Source organism: Anopheles gambiae, chromosome 3 (genome assembly GCF_943734735.2).
Source record: "Anopheles gambiae chromosome 3, idAnoGambNW_F1_1, whole genome shotgun sequence".
Lineage (NCBI taxonomy): Eukaryota > Metazoa > Arthropoda > Insecta > Diptera > Culicidae > Anopheles > Anopheles gambiae.
In genome coordinates this window covers 70,119,901-70,144,702 of record NC_064602.1, presented here as the reverse complement: position 1 = coordinate 70,144,702, position 24,802 = coordinate 70,119,901, and the positions used below count along the sequence as shown (strand labels likewise).

At 41.9% G+C, this 24,802-nt stretch overlaps 1 protein-coding gene across 3 annotated transcripts in view; it reads left to right on the top strand.

Annotated features, from left to right (window-relative positions):
* The window catches only part of LOC1271092 (protein CBFA2T3), an 82,414-nt gene extending 58,368 nt beyond the window's left edge, over positions 1-24,046 (top strand). The window contains exons 3-10 of one of the 3 annotated variants that reach the window (XR_009766078.1): positions 15,151-15,542; positions 17,607-17,753; positions 20,903-21,147; positions 21,220-21,394; positions 21,465-21,860; positions 21,933-22,095; positions 22,203-22,310; positions 22,388-22,527. Coding sequence is in view for 2 of the 3 variants with exons in the window: in XM_061657617.1 (XP_061513601.1) it covers positions 15,151-15,542; positions 17,607-17,753; positions 20,903-21,147; positions 21,220-21,394; positions 21,465-21,860; positions 21,933-22,106; positions 22,203-22,310; positions 22,388-22,525 (1,775 nt within the window). In the remaining variant the exon portion in view is untranslated. Of the gene's footprint in view, positions 1-15,150; positions 15,543-17,606; positions 17,754-20,902; positions 21,148-21,219; positions 21,395-21,464; positions 21,861-21,932; positions 22,107-22,177; positions 22,311-22,387 lie in introns of those variants that run through there. The other 2 variants (XM_061657617.1, XM_061657618.1) reach the window with 2 other exon arrangements.
* Positions 24,047-24,802: the final 756 nt, after the last annotated feature.

Sequence of the window (24,802 nt, the reverse complement as noted above, 5' to 3'; positions counted from 1 at the left end):
AGGGGTATACTTTATCAACTCTCAAAACGGTTTTAATTGAACACACAAGCGGGCCGGAGTTTTCCACATCGCTTGCGGGGCTTTCCCAATTACCCGGGCCGGTCTGAAATATTGTGAATTAAAATAGCATTAAATGGAAAATAAACTCCCGCCGCTTGAGCGGGTTTTTCTGTTATTTTAAATTCTTCCGCTGCAACGGTGCATCGCTGCAGCCGGCTTCGGTTGCTTCCATGCGAACGACACACACACACACATACACGGGCATCAGCATCCAATTTTGGCGTGGCGTGGTACATTCCGAAGCAGTCGGGCGTTCGCTTCAATGGCCACCGCGTCGTTTATCCAGCTGTTACGGTGCTCATCGTAAAAAACCGAGCCCACCGCACCGCAACACTCCTCCCAGCCGCTGGCCAATCCCAGTCCAAATTGGCCACACTATTCCCTGCCAGGGTCTAGGAATTGGTGAGAAGCAGGGGAATGTTTTTCAAACCGAGACCAGTGGGGGGAAAGGCAGGTTGACAATTCCAAAAATAAACCACAACCATAACAGAACCGGCCGCACATGTGCGCATTGTTTTCGTACAATTTATATAAAATAGAAAAATAAATATTTTAATACGAACACACGCAACGCACACACACACACAGGGGAGTTGGGAGAGTGCAGTGGATCCTGTATGGGAATAGAAGAATCGGGTTGCAGGATGTGTGGATCGGCGGATGTGCAAGTGAAAGCAGTCTGAACCGTTTTCCCGAACCTGTGCACTCAGGGGTGGAAGAACGTTCGCATTATTTTAAATTTTGGAGCTTCTAGCTCTAAAAGGGTGGCATGTGTATCTTTTACACTTTAAGCTGACCATGCTGTCTTTGTTTAGAATATTTCATGTACAGCTGTGCAGTGTTTTGCTGAAATACTTTTGAATAATTGTGAAATAACCATCAATTAAGCACAAAAGTAATATTGCTTTAAATATGTAATTTAGAACCGCTGAAAAATCGATGCTGATTCAACATAAATTAGTGAGCTGCAAGCATACGACCTAATAAGCACATCAAATAATGGAATCAGTTAACTACTATGGTTTCAATATGGTAAATGATCCTTTTGAATAAATTGAATTCATTGGATGAATTATTTTTAATTGAATTGTTATATTTGGAGTGTTTTTTTTTTAATTATTATTACGGCTTTGCAGAGTTTAATGCACTGAATTGGAGAGACAATAACATTTTCACTCCCTCGATTTTTTTCGCTTTTATATTCCTTTTTTTCTGTCCAGAGATTAATTTCATTTCAAAAGCGTGTCCCACGTTTTTCAATTGCTTTGGAATAATAACATCGCTATAAATTGAAGGCTTAAAAATACAGGCCCGTAAAGTAACACACATTATTGATTGGTTTCTGTGTGCTAGGCGTGTAAGAGGAGGTTAATACGATTTAGAAGTTGATGTCTAATTAATGCGTTTCATATAATTTCTTTCCAAGCTAAATTATTCTTTCCAAGCTAGATTATTCTTTCCAGTGGTTCTGCAATTTCAACCTATGTCGAGGTAGTTTATTGTACAAAAATCAATAATTTCAGTCAAAACACATAACAGTTACATTTTGGGTAAAAATATAAAACAGTCTATTTTCAACGCAGATAATCCTGATGTTTTGTGCTTAAATTGCTAAAAATCCTATAATTAATTAATGAGAATGATGGTCTATTTGATAGATGCCATGGGCTTCTACACGGCCGAACAGAATCGATTCTTAACTGGACCGTCGTTTCCGTTGCATGGATCGTGACTATATGGATGTTTTGATATTATTAGTATACCTTTAAAACCCATATTGTTAATTACATATTATCAACGATCGATTCGCTGGCACAGTGTTACTTCATGTGATTTCCGAAAGACGGCGACACAGACAGTGTTTAGTGTGGTCAACCACTGATACCACTGATCGGGTTGAGCATTCCCGAAGGATCCCGATCTAAGTTAAGCCGAAATATTCAAGGTCACTCTTTCGTCAAAGCCCACGACAAGTGACGGATATTTTAGCGTCTAAAATAAATAATAAGACAGCGTATTTACGCTTGTTTTTACTTAAAATAATAACTACCAACTGGCAAAAGAAAGAGTCCTGTTGCAGTGTGCAACACTAATAGAAGAAGATCTTAGATGCAACAACAACATAATTGTCTTTGTTCACTTGATTTAACGATTTTATGCGGTCAGGCCAATCTGTACAGATGTCGTAGACAAATTTGAACTTCATAATTGCGTATACAGCCTTTGCTAACGGAGGGACTTTCTAAATGAAACCTTTTATTTTGCCTCTTAGGCAAAACAATGTAAAATCGTGCCTTCTAATAGTTTTGACGTAATGTTTTTTTATTAATATTGAGGAAAAACAAAATGTTTAATACAAGTAGTTACTTTAAACTATTTTTCCTGATGAGTTTCGTAGGCCGCTTGCTTAAATCCGACTAGAAGGACCTTTGTCCAAAAGCAACATTGTGCCTCACAATTTGCTGACATGCACCGAAACTAACCGTACAATGTTGCGCTTTATTTGTAGTATGGTTTAAATTAGCTGCGAAACGCATTTTTCTCCTATTTGGGACGGCTTACAAGCAATCAGCAACCGAACCGAGTACCTATTCTGCACCCAACATTCCAAACTCAAACTCAAAAAAAAAAAAAAAAAACTCTCCAGCTCTAATTGTAAAGCAAGGGAAAAAGCAAATCTGCATTACGTCACTGCCAGATAAACGCTTACAGTAAAGAAAAAAAGGTACGACGTAGCGATGAAGGTTGCGGCGGTGTAACGTTAAAGTGCAGCACCGGTTAGCAGCGCGCACAGCGCAAGCAGTCGCACTCGCACCCGGTCGTGTTCGTCGATAATGACAGAAACCAAAAGCCCGATGGCGTTTCCTTAGCGCTGGCACGCAGAAGGAAAACCACCAGGCACCCGGGCACCCGTTCGGACATTAACCGGAAGCTGTAGCAGTAGCAGCAGCAGCAGCACCTCGGATCTAGGGATGCGCCGGGTGGAAGGACCTTTCGGCCACAGACCTGAGTGCTGCCACTGACAAACGCCAAGTGCTTCCAATCGGGCACTCCGCTTTTCCCCTTGCACACACACACACTCACGCACCTCACGAAAGAGAGCTGTATCTGGCACAGAGAAACGAACGCCAAACGCCATCAGCAGCAGATGGCTATTGCGCGAGGAAAGAACGATGCGAGCGCTGCGATGTCTGGTGCTTCTGCCGAGTCTGCCGGGTCTGCCGGGCCCAGAAAACCCAGCCTCTTCTCACCATCTTCTCACACGCCGGTATTGCCGTGTACGGTTTTGCTCGTAGTAGCAGATGGCGGAAAAGTAATAGAAAACAGAACTCTCCTTCTCTCCCACTTATACACACACAACTCCCTTCTTCTCCTGCTTCGGGAGGTCTAGTCTGAGCTTTGGGCTACCATGCCGGGACACCGGGTAATGAAATGCCGTACAGGGGAGCGTTCTTGGTACACGCTGCTTTGGGCACCGTGTCCGGGTGGCTAAGAAGTGATTAACCCTCGTGCTTCGGATCTCCAATACCCCGACATCTACGCTTCCCAAAACAGCCGGCTGGTCAACGAAAGGCCCACACCGCTCAAGGTTGTTGTAGTGCCGCGCGCGTCTTCATTACTGCAGCCTTTGTCCGTGTGGCGCTTGTACGCTCTGGGTACGCTTTCGTAACGCCAGTTTTGGGGGCCGATATTCGGGTGGCAATGGCAAATGCTGCGAGCAGCGGCTGCCACGTCTGCAATGGACGGGTTCTAGTGTGCGGTGAATGAATACACTTCACTGCCAGCCACAGCCACAAGCGAGGCTGAGCGAGAGAAAGTGTGCCCGGGTGCCGGCTATTTGGACGTGCACCATTCGTTGGGACATGCCCGACCAGCTGCGGTACCACGTGCGCGGCACCGGGACCGACCAATCCGTGCGGTGCCCCGGATAGGACACACTGTCACTGACACTTCTCCCAGGGCGCACAATGCCAATTTATAATGATTTGTTGAAGAATATTTTTCCCACAGAATATGGTCGGTTTCGGGTGCTTTTCTGAGAATGGGACTTCCCCGGGAAATGGGGAGTTTTCTTGGAGCAAACTTTCTGCAAAACTGATGTCCATTCTGATGACAAAAAAGGATGAATATCTCAATTGTATGGCTCAACCTTGTGAAGAAATTAGCGGCTATTCACAGGAAATAAAGCATGTCATGCCTGTTGTTCGCAATCGATTTTTCCACCTTTGCAATGTCCTGGACTCGTGTCACATGCGTCCCGTGGCTGTTTTTCGCGCTGCATAACACGGACACTCCTCCAAAATAAAAACTGCTCGATTGGAGAAGGTCAGGCACAAAAATAGAACCATCGAGGTAGGTCCGATGTCCAGATAAAAATGGCCAGACTTTCTCGCAACACCTACGTGGGCCACTGTGGCCTGTCAGATACACGAGCTGGGGAGCGCTAATATTGGAACAATCGAGCCCCTTGGATTTCATCGTTGCACAATCACTGGAGGCGAGCGTGGTTTTTATTTATAGAGTATGTTTTCTAAAACAGGCCCATTGTCCTGCTGGAATGCATGGGCGAAACGTGATTTTATGTAACTGAATTGAATTTATGTAAAGTCTGATTGATTGTGGGTTAAAATGTGTACCTTTAGCTGGAATTCAGCTATGGAAGATATTCATTAAGTTGTTTCAATTGATTGGAATCTTCTTCTATGAGTAGATTGCCAGATGAGAAATCTTTCTAGAGATGTTTGAGAAATTGAACTATTTCAACTCATTCTAATACAATTCAACAACTTGTTCTCCCAGGACCAGTGTAAGAAATCTCTCCGATACATTACATCTTCATCCCTCAGCCGTCGTAAGCTTGCCGACATAAATCCATCTCGGGGATGTGTGAAATATGTCATTGTGGATCAAAGATGAAACTGCCCTCTTACCGTCGCACCATCTCTCCAGTCGGAATCCCGGCCAAAAGATCTCACAGTCATTCGTACAGTCCGCATAGCCTGTCCCCATCCCATTATCATCATTCCAGTGGTCCGATCGGCATCTTCCTTGCTCTCCAAACTGGATCGAATATGCGATATTGCATATGGTTAAATCTGCAAAACAAATGTAAACTGCCATAAATTGCCGCATTAGAGCCGCCCAAACACCTCCCACTTGGCTGGGACTAGCATGCCGATGGCTGGCAGGCGGTAGAAGTAGAATACCGATGAAATCATGCAAATAAGCGGAAGTCGTAATCTGTCTTCGTTGCCGCTTTGGGTGCACGGGGCAATATGTCTGCATCTGTCCCATATTTGTCTTCACTAATCCCCTCCAGCTCTGGCATTGGCTGGGGAGCGGATGGGAGCTGTGCTTTGGGCGGGAGGGTGGAGGTGGATGGGAATTGCAAGACAAAGCGTGAATTTATCGAGAGAAGATGTTATGCATGAGAGCATCACATCACAGCCGTATGTGTAACCTCACGATAATGGTGAACGATCCTTAGCTAGGAGGGGATGCGTATGAATTGTGTTGTATTCTTTTGGGTTTGTTTGTATTAAGTTCAAGGATCACATCGTTTTTATTTGTTTATATTGTAATCAAAAAATTTTGCCATTTAATTTTGTAAAAAATATTTTTATTGGGTTTACTGTACATGCTGTTTACTATTTTTAGGTTAATGTTTTAACTACCCTGTCTTTCATTTGTTATGTTTATTTTTTATTTTTCTGTATTGTTCGTTATTTCTTCAACAATGATTATTGTAAAATATACATATATTTTAAAGAGTTTAGTTTTGTTTAATTATATTCACACATTATCTTCTTATTTCCTTTATTTATTCTTTCTCTTTTCCGTATTTCCGTATACCCTTTATGCTATGACGTTTTTGTAGTACGCTGGTAACCATTTTGTGGCAAAACACTCTGTTCATTCATTCTTAAATTCAAAGTATTCTTAGAAAACGTAAAAACTTTCAAAACAAAACAACATCCTGCTTCTTTCAATTTATTTTAGGAACAACTTTCTTTTTCTTCCATTTTGTTTGGCAATTTTTCTATAAAAAGCAAATGATCCTTTGGGGCATTTCTCAATGTTTGGACAAGCTTAGAGCCTTAGAGCATGGCTTTTTTTTTGTTTTTGTTTCTAACATAATTTTACCACCAAACAAGCTGCCTATCACAGTTTTTTGTTTGTTTGTTGCTTTCACCTGCCCAGAAGCGTGCTACTACGTTCCTGGAAGATGGCTCACACAGCAGCACGTGTGTACTACTTCTACTACTGCCTACTACGAAGCGTAAAAGCTGTGTGCTGTTCGATCCGATATCATATCTGGTGCGGACAGCGCAAAACAGCTCGCGGGAGCACGAGAAAAAGTCCGTAAAAAAGCAGTTCCCATCCACTTCCGGGAGGTTTCAGCCTCATCTTTGCTTTCATTTCGCTTATCCTCTTACCAGGGGTTTTGAACGGAACGGAGGCGTTATTTTTGAAGGTAAACAAAGTCCAAGGAGCTGTGGAGCCTTGCTGTCAAATGCAGCTTTTGATTGAGAACTTGTTTCTTCAATGAAACAGTGCCGTGCGTAGTTTGGGAAGATTACTTGGAAAAGACCGTTCAGTGTAGGAAGCTGTTGTGTTTATACATTTTACATTGCAGAATTACAATATAAGTCGTAAATTCTTCAATCATTTCATCTACTTACCCTATTTTCATTTACCATTTCAATCAAGTCGGTAGCATTATTCTGACTTCAAATCAACAGCATTGTTTTTCTTTTATTTCTTTGCTCCACTCCAACTGTTACCCTGTACTAGACAGCTTGGTTTGATTCTAACCTATGCATGTAGGTACACCGGACAGCAGGAATTGCGTGTGTGCGCTTGCTGTCATTTGCTGTCTGTGGTTCCACCCGGCAGCTCTGAGGTTGCAGACACACTCACCCGGTGTCAGCCGGTATGTTTGCGCACCAGAAACAGCACAGCAGATCGGTCGCTTCGTTTGCAGATCTGTCCGGAACCGACGCCGACAAGGAAGCCACCAACCTACCACTCCGTCCCAGATATGCGCCCGGTCGATGCTGTTGATGCTTTCATCTCCAAAAGCTTACCCTTCTCGACCCGCAAACTGTTTGTGCTTTTGCCAATGGGGGTTTGGCGACATCGGGGGGCACGCCACTGGCATCGCCAGGAAACACACACACGACACAGGTCTGGACGGCTGCTGGAGACAGGACAATTTGGGGTGCAGGGCAGGGAGGGAGGCCCATATTTATAATGAGACTGACCGCACGATACCGAATACTGGGGCCGGAAATATATCGTAAATAAATATTTTGCAGGCCGAAATGTTTATGACGCGTCCGCTGCGGGACCCCTTTCGCCGGTTTGGGGCGATGGGGGCTTTTTGTGTATTGCCAGCACCCGGGTGGAGGTGGCGGTGGCGGCGGTCAGTCCATGCCATACAGTGGTTGTGACCGTCCATGTGCCTGCACACGCTCTGCATGTGATCTGGTTTTGTTTTTGTTCTCTTTTTTTCGATTTCGTTGTTATTGTACGTGTTGTCCCTGCGTTTTTGTCTGGACATTCTTGGGCGCTAGTTTTGCGTTAGGGTTGCCGAACTGTTTGTAGGCGCTCCAGAACGCCCTGAAGCTATGCTATCCGGCAGGTCTAACGCATCGATGAGTGTTTCGTTTAAGATAGCGCATGCGAAGGGGAGGAAATGATGCTGACTGGCAAGGGAAATAGCTCATGTTTTGCTGCTGCTGCTGTGTACCGGTGTACCTCGACTCGGCCGTGTCTGTGGGGCTTGTGCAGCATGTTTTGTTAAAGTCCCCAAGAAACTATTCGGCATGCAATTGGAAATACATTCCAGAGTTAGAGCGTCGGGAATAGATAAAAATGCCTATAAGAACATGCTGCAAACACATTTTTATTCCACTTTCGATGAATCGGCTTCTTTGTGGTGCCGATGTTTGCCTTTCCCTGCCTGTTGGACTCTTTCTCTATTTTCGTGTGTGTGTGTGTTTACCATCGCAAACGCGTGTTGCAAACGGAATGTGTGTTTAATTAATAGCGCAGCAACCACTTCAAATAATGTAACAAGTGAACGCGGCCATCGTTTATTACCTTCGATTGGGTTAGTTTAATAATGGTGGCTGTGCGGTACTTTTTAAATTTATTGTTTTGCATGTAAAGATGATTGAGTGTAGGGAAAATATTATCTTCGTCAATATAAAATAACAAATGTTTACTTAGCCTATGTTTCGTTAAGCTAAGCCGACGCTAGACAAACATCTCAACAGTTTGGCACAGTTGTTTCTGTTTGTTTTTATGAGTTTTGTGTTCGTCTGATCAAGCGATCTTAGCATTATTACTCATCGTCTTTACAGTCAATATTTTATCAAGTATTCTCATTTCAGGCTTTTTATTGTTTTTTACTTCTTTAAAAAAAAGTCTTTCTACACATGTTTCATGTATCATTTGTTTGTTGTATTGAGGTCTGTTCATTTCTATGGTTTTATTTGCGTTTGAATTGAGCTTTGTCATCTTTGTAAGTGTTTTTTTTGTGTCTTTTTACTGTTTATTTCATGATTTTGTTTTTTTATTTTAAATGTATTTACCATTTCTTTTTGCTGCAGTTTATAATTATCCATCAATTTTCATTTGTTTGTTTTTATATGTTTTTACTTATTGGTGCATATTTGTTTATGTAGGTTATTGTTAATGCACAATAAATTAGAATTTAGTTTCGAATGCTGGGGACTTCTATATTTTTTCAGTTTATCTGTTTTACTTTTACCCAATTAAGTGAAGTTTGGAACTTAAATTCCTAAAAACCATTTTAAAATGTTTAATAAACATGCACAAACAATCATTTCTTAATTTCAGTTAAAAATACGCATTAAAAATAAGCAACCTCTTATTCCATACACCACAAACATACCGATACACTTTAAATCAGAATCACGCAGTTTAAGCGTTTTCCTAACATCACAGCCACTCGACTGTTGCGGAAACCCAGCGAAACAGCGTTTTTATCATCAATCAGTAGTCCAGTTTTCGCTCTCTCTCTCTCTCTCGACGCTGGCCAGACGTTTTCAAATTAGAAAATTATCACCACGTGCAAAGGCACATATGGGCCACGCCGCGATCCGTCTGTTCGGGGCAGGCAGGCAAAATAAACATGGAAACAGACGGGCGGTTAAAGGGTGTACAAAACGGGTTGGTATGTAATTTTATTTCCACCCAGAAACGTTACCATCTTTACCATCTGTTTCCGATTGACCCGAGATGCCGTGCGGGACACGAGTGCGCGGGAAAGCTACTTCAAGCTGCTGGACACTGTTTTGTGCCTTCCGCCATGTTTCCCGAGTGTCCCGAGCCATGGCGTACGCCACATACAGTGGACGCCCGAAACACACCCGGAGTCCATCCGATGCGGTCGTGTGTCAATCGGTGAATGGGTTTGGAATGGTTTTTTTTCATTTCGCTTTTTTACCTCCCTCTTGCTTTCCGCTGCCAATCCCCATGCTCCTGTCGGCAATCATGCCAATCTGGTTCAACGGTTCAAGCTCGATAGATCAACAGCAGACGCGCGCCTTCCCCCGCCACTGGAGCAATGCTGGCGTGCCAGCTGCAGTAGCGTCGGTAGAATCATTTGCACGTCCCTCGCAGCATTACAACACGGTCGGAAGGGTGCCGGCCAGTTGGTCCGAGAGCCCTGTTGGCACCTGTCACTGGCAAGCTGTTTCCAATTGATTAAATCGAAAAATGTTTGAATTAAATAGCGTTTGTACGGGCGATTTAGCGGGCGAAAAGCGCGGGACGGGGCGAGGATGGGTTTGATGCATTCTCTCTGCTGTGTCGTTTGTGCTGCTACTGCTGCTGCTGTCGATGATTGGATTCACCTGATTCGATCGGAGCGATGGGATGAAATGAATCGAAAATCATCCCTCCAAAAACACCTACCAATGCCTGCCAACTGTTCGGCCGTATCGATTAGCTGTCCGTCCGGTCCGTCCGCAGCTCGACTGTTGGACTAGTGGAAGTGTCACTATTTGTACCAATCGGGACGGAAGGATTAAATTTCAATTGTTATTACGCTGATCGTCTGCTGGGAGTCTGCACCGGAGAACCAACCGTAAAAAAAGCACACACACACATAGAAAAGTCCTGCTACAGACAATAAATCTCTCGATTTGGTTTTGACTCGCCGGTCCTCTCCGGAACCGTAAGGAAAGTACACACAACCGCCATCAACGGTACCGGTTGGATCCGTGTGCAGTGTTGGCACTTTCGTTCTCGATTGCTACCTCACCAGAGCCCCACCAGCGAAACAAAAATACTACACGTACGTTGTACTTGTGCCAATCGCGTACTTTCCCTGGTTGCAGTCCCTGCACCGATGCTATCTATTGCAGTTGTGAGTTTTCACATGGCAAGCTTTTGTCGGGTTTGTCGCGTCTCGAAAGAAGAAAAACAAAAAAACACGATAAGCGATGCATTTCCCGCCGGTGGCACTGGGTTTTGGCTCTTTTGCGGGCAAGCTTTGCGGTATTGTGAAGCTCTCTGCTGGGTCGTTCGGTTTGCTACCGCGGTTGCTTGCCGGCAATCACAGTGGAGCAAATGGAGCATTACAGTTTGGTCAAATTTGTAAGAAGAATTTGACTCAACATTTGTTTGCCAAATTAAATATAAAAATTATGGATTTTGAAGTTAAGTAATGATTAGGGAGGGAGAGTGAAAGTGAATTAAGAAAGCTTATTGCCTGGATATAATTATTTTAATTGAACCTAAACTGTTACGCATTATAATGCAAATGATAGCTAATTGCATTTCAAGATGGATCAAAACCATTTACTGTCAAATTATGTTTTTTCTGTCTCATCAATCCACGCTTTTCCAATGGTTATTTGTCTAAAATTAGTTAATTTAACCCGGTTACACAAACGAACTTCAAAGACGATTTCAAATGCAATTTTATATTTTCGTATGTAATATAACTCATACCTGCTCCTACCAGGTAATCTGTACAAGTGATTTGCTTAGTCTTGTTAGTTATGTTTCTGGTTGAATATGTGTGAAGATGGTTCAGCGATAGAGTTGTGCCAGGGATATACCGATAGTAATGTAAAGTTGCAATGTTTTATTTAACACATTTAGTATTATTTACCCTTTTAATTTTTCATGAATCCTTTTAAATTCTGGAACAATTTTCTTTCTTTATCTCGCTTAAATTGCCTGTCCCTCTAGATGCCAATCTTTGTTTCACTTCTGGTTACTGACTTGGTGATGGTTTTTCACCGTTATTATGATATTTTATTAGCTTGTTTCTGTTTTTGTTCATTTTGAAATCAAAATATAAAATTGGAAAACATAACCGGATTGAATTTAACAATATTTCTGCGCTTTGTAAAACATCATTGCAATTCTCAAAATTAGAAAAAGCTCAGCTGCTAAAAAAGCGGATGTAGAGTCAAATATAGGAAAAGACATATAGAAAGTCACTAAAAACATATAGAATATCAATTAATTTATTTGTTTGAGAAATAAATGATTAAGAAAGCAAAAGGAGAAGTAAAGCAAGAGATAATGTGTGCAACCGAAAACAAGAGCTCAAGATAACAGATAGAAAAAGTGATCTGATCAAAGTAGCCTGGTTAGAGGCGTTACTCTACTGTGTCATAGTTTGCACATGCTGCAACAGTTGTTGCTTTTGCAGCGAAAAGGTCCAAGAAACCCTGCAGTAACACCACCGTAGGTCGTTGCTAGAATTTATATTATAGAAGATAGATAGATTACCAAAGTTTAAAAAAACTCTGCCTGAATGTAAGAAATGTATTGCATGTGCACACCCCATCTAATCATTTGAAATGATGCATTCATTTAGGTCATTAATGTTCAAACATTTAAATTATGAATTGATTAATTCAACTGATTCATATGTCTAAATTTGTGGTGAATATACTAGAAAAATCTTGGCAATTTGCAAACAGAATCTATCTCTCAAAACCTTTCTTTTAAAAAATCAGCAACTTTAATCATCAAATCTCACTGTGTGTCTGCGCCCTCCTGCAATGGAAAACGCTCCCAAACACCGATTTCACCAATGCTAAAAGGCACACACACACACACACACACAAATGCGGTTCTAACTATTGCCACCTCGCCCAAGAGCCCAGCACGGTGTCGCCCGGCGTTGACGGTGTTGCGCGGCGCGTAATAGGTTCAAGTGTCATGTTCAGCGCGTTGTTGTGTGCATCGTATACACGACGATGCACTTGTCCTTTCCTAGCGCTGCATCTTCTTTTTTTTGCCCGGTAGCTCGCTCGAAACCATTCTTGATTGCATCGGCACCTGTCCCCTGGAACGGTTGCTAGTTTTGTACGTGCTCTCGTGTCGGTAGACCCCCCATGTCTCCTTACCTTTGCCGTGCCACTCTTGCGCACGTTCAATCACGGCGTTAAAAAGGACGCTAGTCCTAGATGCTGCTGCGCACGGTACCGTAGATGAAATACGCTCGATACACGGATCAATTGTTCATCGGTTTGCGTTTGTCACAGGGCAAACGGGGATGCTGTCATGATGTCCTTTCCAAGCGGGGTAGCGATATACCCTCCACGGGATCTATCTGTCGTGGCGAAACAGGTATCAACAACCAAATTTTGTAGAAGTAGTAAAAGAAATGGGACGAAAAAAAGCACAACCCAAAAGCTCTGCCGGATTTCCAATCCGGACGGTAGAGAGATAACACGGTACGCCGTGTTGATGCATTCACTACAGAACGAGAAATATTTCACTCGAATGCAATGGTGATGTCTGCTGCTGCTGTTGTTGTTGCTACTGATTCGACGATACTGTACGAGATTGTCAGTTGCATCGTTTTCGTGATGGGTATGACTGTTCATGTTGCATGTCCGACCAGAGAGCTGTGATATGGTGCAGTTGGGATTTTTTTCGAAAAAAAAAGAGGGCAATGAATACGTCGATCTCGCTGGTGAAAGCGATTATTGGCGCTGGAAAGTGATACAAAATGGTAAACCGTCCATCACTCTTTGTGAGTGTCTTTTGCACCTTAATCCATTTTTTGTGCTGTTGTTATTTAACGATTTTACATCGATTTTTTTCATAGTTTTAGTTTAGTTGATTTTACTTGTTTATTGTTTTAGTTCACTGTTTTAGTTGATTTTAAGTTCCTCTCATTTCTATCATTTTAGTTTTATTGCTTTGTTTGATTCTTGTATTCTTTATCAATTTATCTATAAAATCTAACTTTATGGTACTTTTGCCACCATGGTTATTCTTGTCATTATATAATCTTTTTATTTTCATTCATTTTACTTACCTAGTAGTTTTTGTTGATTTTGTTATTGTACTATATTACTTTATTTTCATTCTGAAATCTGTTGTTCCATCCTTTATTATGTCACTTTATTAATTAAAATCGACTTACAATATTTTTAAATAAATGTTTTTCAAGATTGTTTTTCCTTAGTTTATATGTTCTGGTTTTATGTTGATATGTTTGAGATCATTTTACTTTGCGTCGTCGTGTCATTTTTTTCTTCTGTCTTTGTTGCTTTTTCATTCCTAATCTATTGGTCCGGTGAGTTTGCTTGTCAAATCATTCTGTTACACAATTATTGGTATACTTCATTTGCCTATTTCCTGTTTGTTATACTTATTAACTCTTGTAATAAATATTTTACTCTTATACTTTTGTTTTGTAAAAATATTTTATTTTTAATTTACACCTTGACCTTCAATACAACACTAATTTCTTTATTTTTGCTCTAACACTTACCTGTGCTTGTGTTATCTAGTTTTTTTCCCATTACTGCGCAATATGCTATTAACTTCTCATACACTGCTGTTTACATTTTTCTCTTGCAACGCTTCATTTTCAAACACCTGTTCCTCCGTGCCCCATCGGAGGTTTCCACACTCTCCTCCTGTACATACACAGCGAGTGAGTGAAATTATCCATTCATGGTAAAGTTTTTGGTTATGACAGTTTTGTAATTAGTTGCAAAACTGATTGGTTGACTGAGTAGAGCACCCGATTTAACGTGTTCACTCAGCGTTACGCCCCCCCCCCCCCCCTACCGTCGGTGTGGTGGGTAAAATGCAAATACACGCGCAAAAAAAAAACACGGTAACTGAGAAAAAAATAGTGCACACCCACCTGCAGCACCGCTCAGCCTTCGGTAGTTGTGAAAATGTAGTGAAAATAGTGCGCCGTGGCACAGCAGTAAACCGCCAGAATAGTTGAGCGACCGAGATGAATGAAGGCTTCATTTGCCTGCGCCACCACCGCTCTCCTTCGCTCTAAAAGCGACCAATGAGTGTGTGTGACATTGGACCTATGGAGGGTGGAGCAGGGTAGCCGTGTAAAGCATCGTCCCAAAGGAATCGCTTTTCCAGACGCAGCGCACCTGGAACGATGGGGAAACTCGGTCCCGGGAAGCGTGGTAGAATATTTTCTCTCCACCCTGCCAAACACGGCCAGGTCACCTTCAAACAGGCACTTTTCCACCACGCAAATTGAGGAGGGGTGGGGGGTGATTTTCCTGTATGGCCTTTCCCTGTCTACTCCCCACTTTTCCGACCCGTGGCTTACAATTAAGCGTTAACCCAGGCGTAGTTCGGCGTGCATACTGGGTTGAACCGATTTTGATTGAAATTTCAATTAATTTCTTTCTTTCCCACACACATACACATACACACATAGCTACACACTTACTGACGAACAGACAAACAAGCACACACCCGCACACACACAGAGCTACTTTCATCCGGGAATAACCACAGGTAGCCCTGTCGCTTTCACCAACCCGAAGCGAAAGGGACGGTGAGGCGCCGGGCGGGGGCAACCGAAACGCCAACGACACGACGTCCTGTCAGGAACATTTGACTGATTTTTCTTGTTGTCCCTGGGAAACGGCTCCATCCCCTTACCTCCTCCAATGGGACGTCTTTCCCTTTTCGATTCGCTTTCACACAACTGATCACTGATCTGGTTTCGTTTTCGCTTTTTTTTCTTCTTCTCTTTCTCTTCTCTTCCGCCTTCGGCTGACAATGAAATCAACGCGCCCGTCCATCCCACCAAAGGCAAAGAACAATGCCGCACGCCGGACTCACCGGAAGGCGCCCGTGTAGTGGCGCCCCGGTCGCCCATCTCGCCCCAGATCTCGCAGCATCACAGCACGCTCGTGCTGCCCCGGTCGGCCTCGTCACAAGTCAATCGCCACGGGAGCTCGTCACCGCCCGGCACGGTCAATGGTGGTGGTAGTGGCAGCAGCCTCGGCAGCCTTACCCCGCCGCCGGCCATCACGCCCGCGTCGGCAGCGGCCGTGGCCGCGGCAGCAGCGGCAGCCGCCGCCCAGCAGGACACCGCCAAGCTGCTGAAGATCCGCCGGTTCCTCGGTGCGCTCGTGCAGTTCGGCCAGGACGCGAACGTCGACACCGGCGATCGGGTGCGCGCCCTGGTGCTGTCGTTAGCGGTAAGTGAAGGTGGAAAGGTTGGAGGAAAATATTAATTAGTTAGACACTTTACATCGTCAAGGATAAGATGAAAAACTGGGAAGTTCAATGAGGGGAATGTTGAGGTTTAACTTATTAACGTCATTATTAAATTAATATCATTAAATTTGATCTTTAGCTTATCAACAAAAAGCTCAAACAAATGAACAAAGTGTTCATTTCAGAAAATAAACCTATAAAACCGCATTGTATTAGGTTCGAATCTCTTCCAGATTTGTGATGATTACGCTTAGAGCTTTTTTTTAGATAATTCAAGACATAAATCTTTAGAACGATGATTGTAATAAGTTTATGATGATGAAGACTGATGATGATGATGATTTTGTAAACCATTTCAGTAAGAAAAGAAGTTCAATAATTTGAGTAAAAATATACAAGATTTCTCATGAGTTTTTGGTAGTTTCTCAAAGTATTTGGATTGGTCTCAAAATTTATTGAACGATTTTTTTTTCAAAACAATTTAGATCATTGCTTTTAAAACTGCTGATAAGATGTCAATACATTGTTGGAACCATTCAAACAGATATGGGAGACGATCAATACATTAAGAGGATGAAACCAAAATTATACAAAACAACTCCTGTATGAACTAACATAAAGCAGTTAAATCGTTAAGATTTTTAAATAACTAAAAAACTAACAGTCTTTTACTAAAATTTTACTGCAGTTTCTTAGAAAAAACTAGACAAGATAGAAAAAATCCTATTAAAATCGTTAGAAGTTGTGAAAATATGTTTCAAAAACTATCAGTCCGCTTCTTGAACTTATCCCTATTTAAAAGAATGGCGATACATTTGAGGCCGGTAATTATAGAGGAGTTACATCGCTTTTTCCTTGTGCAAAACTGTTAGAGCTCGTAGCACATAATCCTATGATAGGTTCAGTAAAACGATCTATATTTGTGATGTTCAATATGGGTTCCTGCCTCGACGTTTGACCCCTGCACATTTAGTTGAATTTATTTCGGAGTGTGGACAAAGGGAAACAAATTGATGGTATCTAAACTGATTTCAAGGTATTCACACCCACATTCTTGGACAGTGTATCGATAGATATAATTTTAGCAAAACTCGATAGGATAGGCCTCTCATCTTCGCTACTATTGTGGCTTCGTTCGTACCTGATACGGTTTAGTGAAAGTTACTTAGTGAAATTCGGCGAAAAGAGTTCCCATTAGTTCATAAGAACATCGGGAGTCCCACAAGGAAGCAATCATGGCCCTTTAATATGTTTACTCTATGTCGTTTTTCGAATGTATGGACGACTTATAGATTTTATATCTATCTCTTGCTGAGCCGAACGCGGTAGCCAAGAAAATAAAAACAAGTTAAAAAATTATTAAAAATGTTTGTTTTAACACTGTTTACACCAGTAAAGGATTAGTAGCTTACACTTGAGAACTCTTTTATTTCATACAATTCATGCATTCATTAAAAAAAATCTTCCGTTAAGGTTTTAGCTTGTATCTTACATCTGCATTTCTTGAATAATAATACTAAAATAAACAGAACAAATAAAAATAAACCCAAACAAAAAGAAATTGTGAACTTTAAAAGGAAAGGGAAAAATGCGTAAGTGAAGAAGGATAGGATAGGGCCCGAGAGCGAAAAGTGGTAAAGCAAGAGTTACGAACCTAAAGATCATTAGTGTAGTTACACTATCTAAAAGAGGGGTTAAAAGGAGTTCGTAGTTACCTTAAAAAAATCCCGATAACAAAATTTATTAAATAATAGATTACTAATATTTTTGCAACACTGTTCGATGATAATTAAAAGGCAAGCTGTAGAACCTACAACAGTTTTAACTGGCGCTTCATGGACACGCTGGTTTTGTGCAATCCTAAAAGCATTGCAATCTGACAAGGCTGGTTACAGTTCTAGACTAAACCTAATCCAGATCTTCCCACTTGATGCAAGAATCTTACTGCTTTTCGTATTTTTCATACAGATTAAAATAAAAAGTCTTAATTTATCTTCATTTCATGAGAACTAACATCTACATATTTTATACTTATTTTTCCCCAGAGTGGCGCTATCACAGTGGACGAATTTCAGCTCGCCGTACAGGAGGCGACCAACTTTCCGTTGCGCACAAACGTCGTCCCATTCCTGAAGTCGCACGTTCCAGTACTGCAGCGAGAGATCAACATACTGGCCCGATCGAATAAGCAGGTGAGTGGCTTCGGTCTCACAGTTCCTCTCATGATGATGCAGTTTTACTAAACAATCGCTTGCTATTAACTGAAGCAATGGGAAAGAAAACGATACACAAAACAAAGCAACTCCAGAAACTATTATCCTCGCCACTAAACTAACATTCTTCGCCACAAATAAGGCACACACACACACACAGGTTGGTTGCATTGTGTGGAAAGAAAAGGGAAGAAAACTGCACATAAAAAGCATAAAAAATGTAGTCTACGCAAATAAGGGAGCAAATTATCACCCAACGTGTGTGCGGGGAGCAGGCGTGGGAACTGTACTCCTTGCCAACTTCTGTTTTGCTGTTTCGTGGTCGGTTGCCCGTCTAGTCGCGGTACATCACACGATACGGCGAACCAAAGGAGCGCAATGATGATTGACGCGGTGGGAAAGAAAACAAGCGCTGCAAGCCCTGCAGGTGGAAAAAGAGAAAGAAGATGGTCCCTCACCTGCCTCAGCGCCCTTGCACGGGAACAAACACACACACACGCGCGCTCTCCAGGACGAAACTGCTCGAACTGCGTTGCTTGAGGGGGGGTTGTTTTTCCATTTCCTCATCCTTGCGAAGGGATGCCGGATTTTCACCGTCCGATTGAATACCGTGCGATCCGAACATACGCGTTCGTGTCTGCGTTTTCTGAGCTCTGCTGGGGAGGTGGTGATGGGAGTGGTGGGAGAGGGAGGGGGAGCTTTTTTAATTCGCCCCAAAGAAAGAACTTCCCCACCACACACCGTGTTGAAGCCACAGGGCGTCCTCCTTTGAGGTCGTGTAAGGACGCGGGGTTTGAAGAATTGTCCATCCCCTCCCCAATGCTTCTCACCACACGAACAGGCGAGGTGGAGGTTCCGGGTGGAGGAGCATGGGGTAGCAACAACAACAGCAAAAAAACTGCACGAACAGTTAGAAAACACTGTTTCCGATTTTAATCTTTTTGAAAAACAAATTTCGGTGTATTCCGTGCAGCTGTGACACGCTCGGTTTTATCTCGCCGCGACCCTGCCACTGCCTCCGGGGTATTTCACTTCCCCAAGTGTTGTGTGTGTGTGTATGTGTGTGTGCATTTTGCCTCCAACCGCTTTGGCAAAACTTCCGCTAGCAATTTCCGTTCCGTACGTTCCGTTGGAATGAACGATTTGCTTTCGTGTGGGGCGGTTTTTTTGGTTGTTGTTCTGCTCGTGAATTGCTCGCAGCTTTTCGCGAGAGCTTAAGTGTCTAGGCTAGGTATGTGTATCTGCGTGTGTGTGTGTGTGTGTGTGTGTGTGTGAATCCCCATTCAGGACCTATTCAAAAGCAATAGGATTTGATGCGCTGCGAAAGGGATTTACTTTATGGGGCTGTGCGTTTTTTCGCAAAGCGTTTGGTTTTTTTTTTGTTATCATCGAACCGCGCGTGTGAATCGCGTTCCAATTGGTTGGCCAATTTGGGTGTGTGGAGGAGAGGAGAAGATTTTTGTATACATGGATGGGGAAAGTAGGGGAAAATTGGTGAAACGTTTTAACTAAATTGTAAACCCTTTTGGTAGATGGGATGGGACGGTGCCATTAGCTATTTTTTACCTTTGGTTAACTCTTTTCAACATAGTTTCTCTATACGACCATTTATTTTGCTCCGCTAGATAAATTTTAATGCTGTTACCGAAGGTGGTAAAGTTGTATTAAAAAAAAAAGTTTTACGTTAAATAATTGGAACAATAGAATAGAATCAAAAACATCTAACAAAATGGCAGTTGTAACTGCCGAAGTTGTAAGTCCGAATTTAAAGACTGTTGTGCATAACAAACAAAAAGTAAACCATTAATAGTAAACGTAATTAATAAAAAGAGAGCAAAACCAAATCAAATAATATCAACAAAAAAGTAGGAAAATACACAATCTTTAGCAATAAAAATAAATGAAATAAGACGTTGAAAGCGCAGTATTTAAACATTAAAAACATCCAAATCACATAGCGATGAAATTAATAAATGTTTCCTTCTAGTTAAAAAGGTAATGATAATAAAAACAAATAATAAATTTTGTTTTATTGGAATAATAAAAAAAGATTAAAGATAGATTAAAGATATAAAAACAAAAACAACATTTAGAAATACGTCCGAAGTCGTTATAATGCTAAAATAAATGAAATAAGCAGGACGACAGCAACATATAAAACTGACAAACGAAACAGTTTACAAATGAAACAACAAATGAAAACACCAAAATTAGTACATTTTTTTCAAATTTAGATTTGTACAGTATTTCCCCGAGTTACGCGACACTCAACTTAAGTAAACTTTATATTTAGACAGTTTATACGTCAAATTAATATATATTCCTCCAACAATTGTAAATGAAAAATTAATTACATCTTTGCTAAAAGTTTGAAATCGACAATAGTCAGAATAACCCGTATTTTGTACACGAATTGTATTGAATAAGTTATTAATTGCATAAGAGTACTAAATTTAGTTAAAAATAATTTTTAACTAATTTTAATAACTTTTTATCAACTGTATATTGGCTAGAAAAAACGCGATATTCGACTTTCGCGAAAATTCGACTTACGCGAATGTCTCCAGAACGCATTATTCGCGCTGAACTGACTGAATTTAAATTTTCTACTTCACTTTACGTATTTGATTTCATTTTGTTTACAATATGAATACTTTCCATTGGGTTTTGATGCTTTCAATATGTTTCCAAAAGTTATTAGAAAAGTTGTAGTTCCATCCAACTGTTATATTTTCAACTCCAGGATACACAGTTTTTTTTATTTGCTTTTATTTTCATCTCTTTCTTCAACCGGCATGCCACCATGGCGTTGCTGATCCTGGACTATGAAAGTTCCCACACTTAATCCAAAGGGAAAAGCACTACATCAATTCAGCTGTACAGCAGCTGGTACAAGCTGTTGAATCAGCTGGTTGGAAGATACTGTTGGGTTGAAGGACTCTTCTGTCGCTTTATGCAAAATAAGTGAAAGATTTTTTTTTTGAAAAATAATAATTGTTTAAACATTTACAGTCGCTAAAAACCTTGAATCAACTATACTACCATTTCTTGTTTTTAATCACTTGTAAAATTACCATTTGAGGATGTTCATCTAATGTAATTCCCCTGTCTTACTTTTACCCTTCCAGACATCGGCCCAGTACGTCCGTTCTAACGAGAGCAGCGTGATGGAGTACGTCCAAAATTTGGCCGAAACGGCCGAAATATTTCTACCGCACGAGGGTACGTTCGCTTCCTCGGTGACAGCTGCAGCAGCGGCCGCCGCAGCCGCAGCAGCTGCCGTGGCGAGTGGTGCAGCCGCTGCTGCCGCCGGAGGACCAGCTGCCGGTGCCACCGTCAATGGGTTGGGCCTGAAACGACGAGCTTCTGATAAGTAAGTAACGGAAGGAAGAGAAGGAAAAAGCGAATCTAAATGTGCTAAATGGTCAATTTGCGTTGGTTCTAGCTTATACGACACACATTCATCGGGACCACCGGAATGGGGTGACTACGTGCTGCCGCCGACGAAACGTCCCCATCCTTCGCTTCTGCTTGCATCCGGCGCTTCGCAGCTCTATCCCGGCCATCCGGCACTCTTCGAATATCAGAACGGTGGCTTACATCCACATTCCGATGGTTTGGTAAGTGATCGCCGGAGATTGCAAGTGGTGAGCTTTTTTAACTGACGCGGTTTTTCCCCCATTTCAACAGCATTCCATTCATCGAGACGATCGGGATTTGCGTGCCGGCTCGACCGAATCTCACCGACCACCGAGAATTCCTCCGGGCGGTGGAAGTGGTGGCGGTGGTGTAGGTGGTGGTAGTGGCACTGGAAGCACCGGAAATGGAACGCTGGGCAGTGGCAGCATAAGCGGTGCCTCGATCGGTGGTGGCGGTGAGGAGGAGTGGAAAAACATTCACACAATGCTGACCTGCATTTCGGCGATGGTGGAGAAGACGAAGCGAGCGATCTCGATCCTGCAGCAGCGCGGTATCGATAATAACCATGCGCGCGACCATCAGGACAGCTCGATGGCTGACATTAAGCGGCAGACGGAGGAGAAGATCTCGGAGTTCCGCCGAACGGCGGAAGAGTCCGTTAATCAGGTACGGCCGCTGGGAGGTTTGATTTTGTGTGGTGGAAAACAGTGGAACTAAACTGAGATCATGGCGTTACAGGTGAAACGGCAGGCCGTCATGGAGATACAGCGTGCGGTAGCGGCAGCGGAAGCGCGAACGCTGGAAATGATCGCCCAGGAGCGCTTAAAGATGGAGAAGATGTACGCGGACATTCATCGTGGTAGCAGCGTGCCGGACGAGACGGAGCCACCGATAACAACTGGTAGTCAGAATGTAATGTGCAGCAGTTGGATATCTCGCAACATTTCCCACGCCCGCGATGTGACTACAACCGACTAACAAAGATGCTATTTGACACGTATTTTGCAGGCCTGCTGGAACTGTGGAAGAAAGGCAAACGAAACCTGTTCCGGCTGTAATCTCGCACGGTACTGTGGTTCCTTCTGTCAGCACAAGGATTGGGATCAGCATCATCAGGTAAGGGGAGAAACGAACAAAACCAAAACACTCCATTCTGGTGTATCTAATACGATGTATGTTGTGCTTGAAAATAGGTCTGCGGTACATCACGCGCCGAGAACAGCTTTCAGAAACACACGCAAAGCTCTCGCGCATCGATAGCGTCCCGGTCGACTACACCGCAGCAGCAGAGCAACAGTACAGCCAACGGCACTGCTGCCACCGCAAAATGACGGACTAAACCGCTGAAACCTAAGAAAAAGTATCTGTGCTAGTCAAATTACAGTCGGCAGAGTTTGGAAGAAGCAACCAGCAATGGGCAATTAATGTAGTGTTCCCAGGTCTCGTCCCAGATAGATCGCCCCTCTAGGTGCTCGTTAGGAGTGGCTCAGTTACGGCACGGGGCAGCCCGTACGATAATTCATTTACCGGCGCAGCTAGTGCGTCGGTGGTAGTAGTTTTTTTGGTTATGTTTTAGCGTTTAACATTAGTTCAATACCTAAGTTTCAACACAGTTTTAACACAGTGCAATATGATGATGATTTTCTTTCTGTTCTGTAGCGATTCAAAACACGGTAACCAGGATTAGGGAAGGTTTTAGGGAATAGTGCTAGTAGAAGGAGAAAAAAGAAGGAAACAAAAACAGCCAAACAATGTAAGGTTTATTACTTAAATCCCAAAGTAGATGTTGACCAAAATAATTAAAGATGAAACCCCTTAGCCGTAGCTATTGTAAGCAAAACGATGACGATCGATGGAAATTACTTCTACCACAACTAAACAAGCAGAGCGCTCACTTAAGCTCACCTACATAGTCAGTAGCGTATCAACACTGCAATGAAACTCACACTCACACAAGCAAACTCACTAAATGCACAGACAAATTCTGCACAAATTGTTCGTTTTTTGGTGTATGCACCACTATCCCGTCTGCCCTCAAATAAATATCGAACGTGTGTGTAACGTGGATGGAAACTTCATAACATATGAGTAGCAAAACAGAAATGATAGGATTTTGTAATTTTGTTTTTTTAACATTTAAAACAACCCACCAAATTTATTTGTATCTCCATGGAAATTAAAAACCATTACTAATGAATATAATTAAGTGTTCATCAGGCAGAATTCAATGGTTCACCTGCTCCATATACCAATTCGCATCAATCGGTAGAGGTCGGATTCGATAAAATAGTTTTGTAGATACGTTATAATTGTTAACTAATTTATTTATACAATTGTAGCTTAATGATTGTTTATCTTTTTGTAACACAAAATTGCTTTTCCTTTTCGTTCACAAAACAGCAAACAAACAAATACTTTCATTACAGATTAACCGATAGAAGCTAGAGCTCTCCTAGCTAGTAATATATTTTTAACATTAGTCAAATAAAAAAAGGTAAACACTTCAATCGAAGAATGTGAAACTTAACTTGAAACAAACAAATAAAAAACAGGAATAAAATTCGTGATTTAATCACCTAGTTGCGTTGTTGGACTTACATGCGTCTCCTTCCTACTCCCGGCAATCGCTATCATTCTCCAGCATGATCGAATGCGTGCCGAGAAGCGGATAAATACTGTGTTGAAAATATTGGCACATTGCCAAACGCTAGCAAGCAGCAAACTGTACTGTAAATAGCTACATTCTGTACAACCTATTGCCAACTCTTGATCACACTTCGACTACCCGTACCGATGTAAAATTAAACAAAATAAATGATGAAATAAACCAAAAACTGTATTTGTAAAACGAGCACCATAAGTGGAGTATTTACTGGTAGGTTTGGTAGTGCTTTAAAGATCCGAATTTATTAAGTTAAGCTTGAGCATTCGAATTACTTAATGAAGTCAATTTTATCATAGTATAGATTGAGGCTGGTTGGACTGCAACAACTACAGGGGGCATTACGGTGTTGAATATCACCTATAACATAATATCCTTCATCTTTCTTGATTCTCCCTGATTTAAAATTTTATAAACGTTATGAACATATACAGTTCACAAATAAACATGCACATAAAGAAAACTAAAAATTGTGTTGTTTATTTCATCGATGACACTTGCTTCAAAACATAAGAAAAACTCGGCACCCTGGCATAAGGAAGCTGCTTAGGCGCTATTTAGAAGGACCAGCTGGAACTTTTATGCTGTTTAACTACTGCACAAGGCGAATTCAGGCAGCGATATTTAGCTTGCCATAAATGGCTGCTTAAGCAAATTTAGGCTATTTGGGTTGTTTACACAAATTGTATGAAATAAGTAATAATGACAATACAAAAATTATTCAATTTCATCATAAACAATTTTTGATCTTTCATATGTTGGATGAAAAACGTTACGTTCGACTTACGCGAATGTCCATGGAACGCAATATTCGTGTATCTCGGGGAAAGACTGTAGATGGAAGCCTTAAAGCACCTTAACGCTGCTTAATGGTTCCCTTCATAGTTATAAGCTGCAGGTCACAGCATTTCTTATTGGTTTGAATTTAATTTAATGGATTATGAAG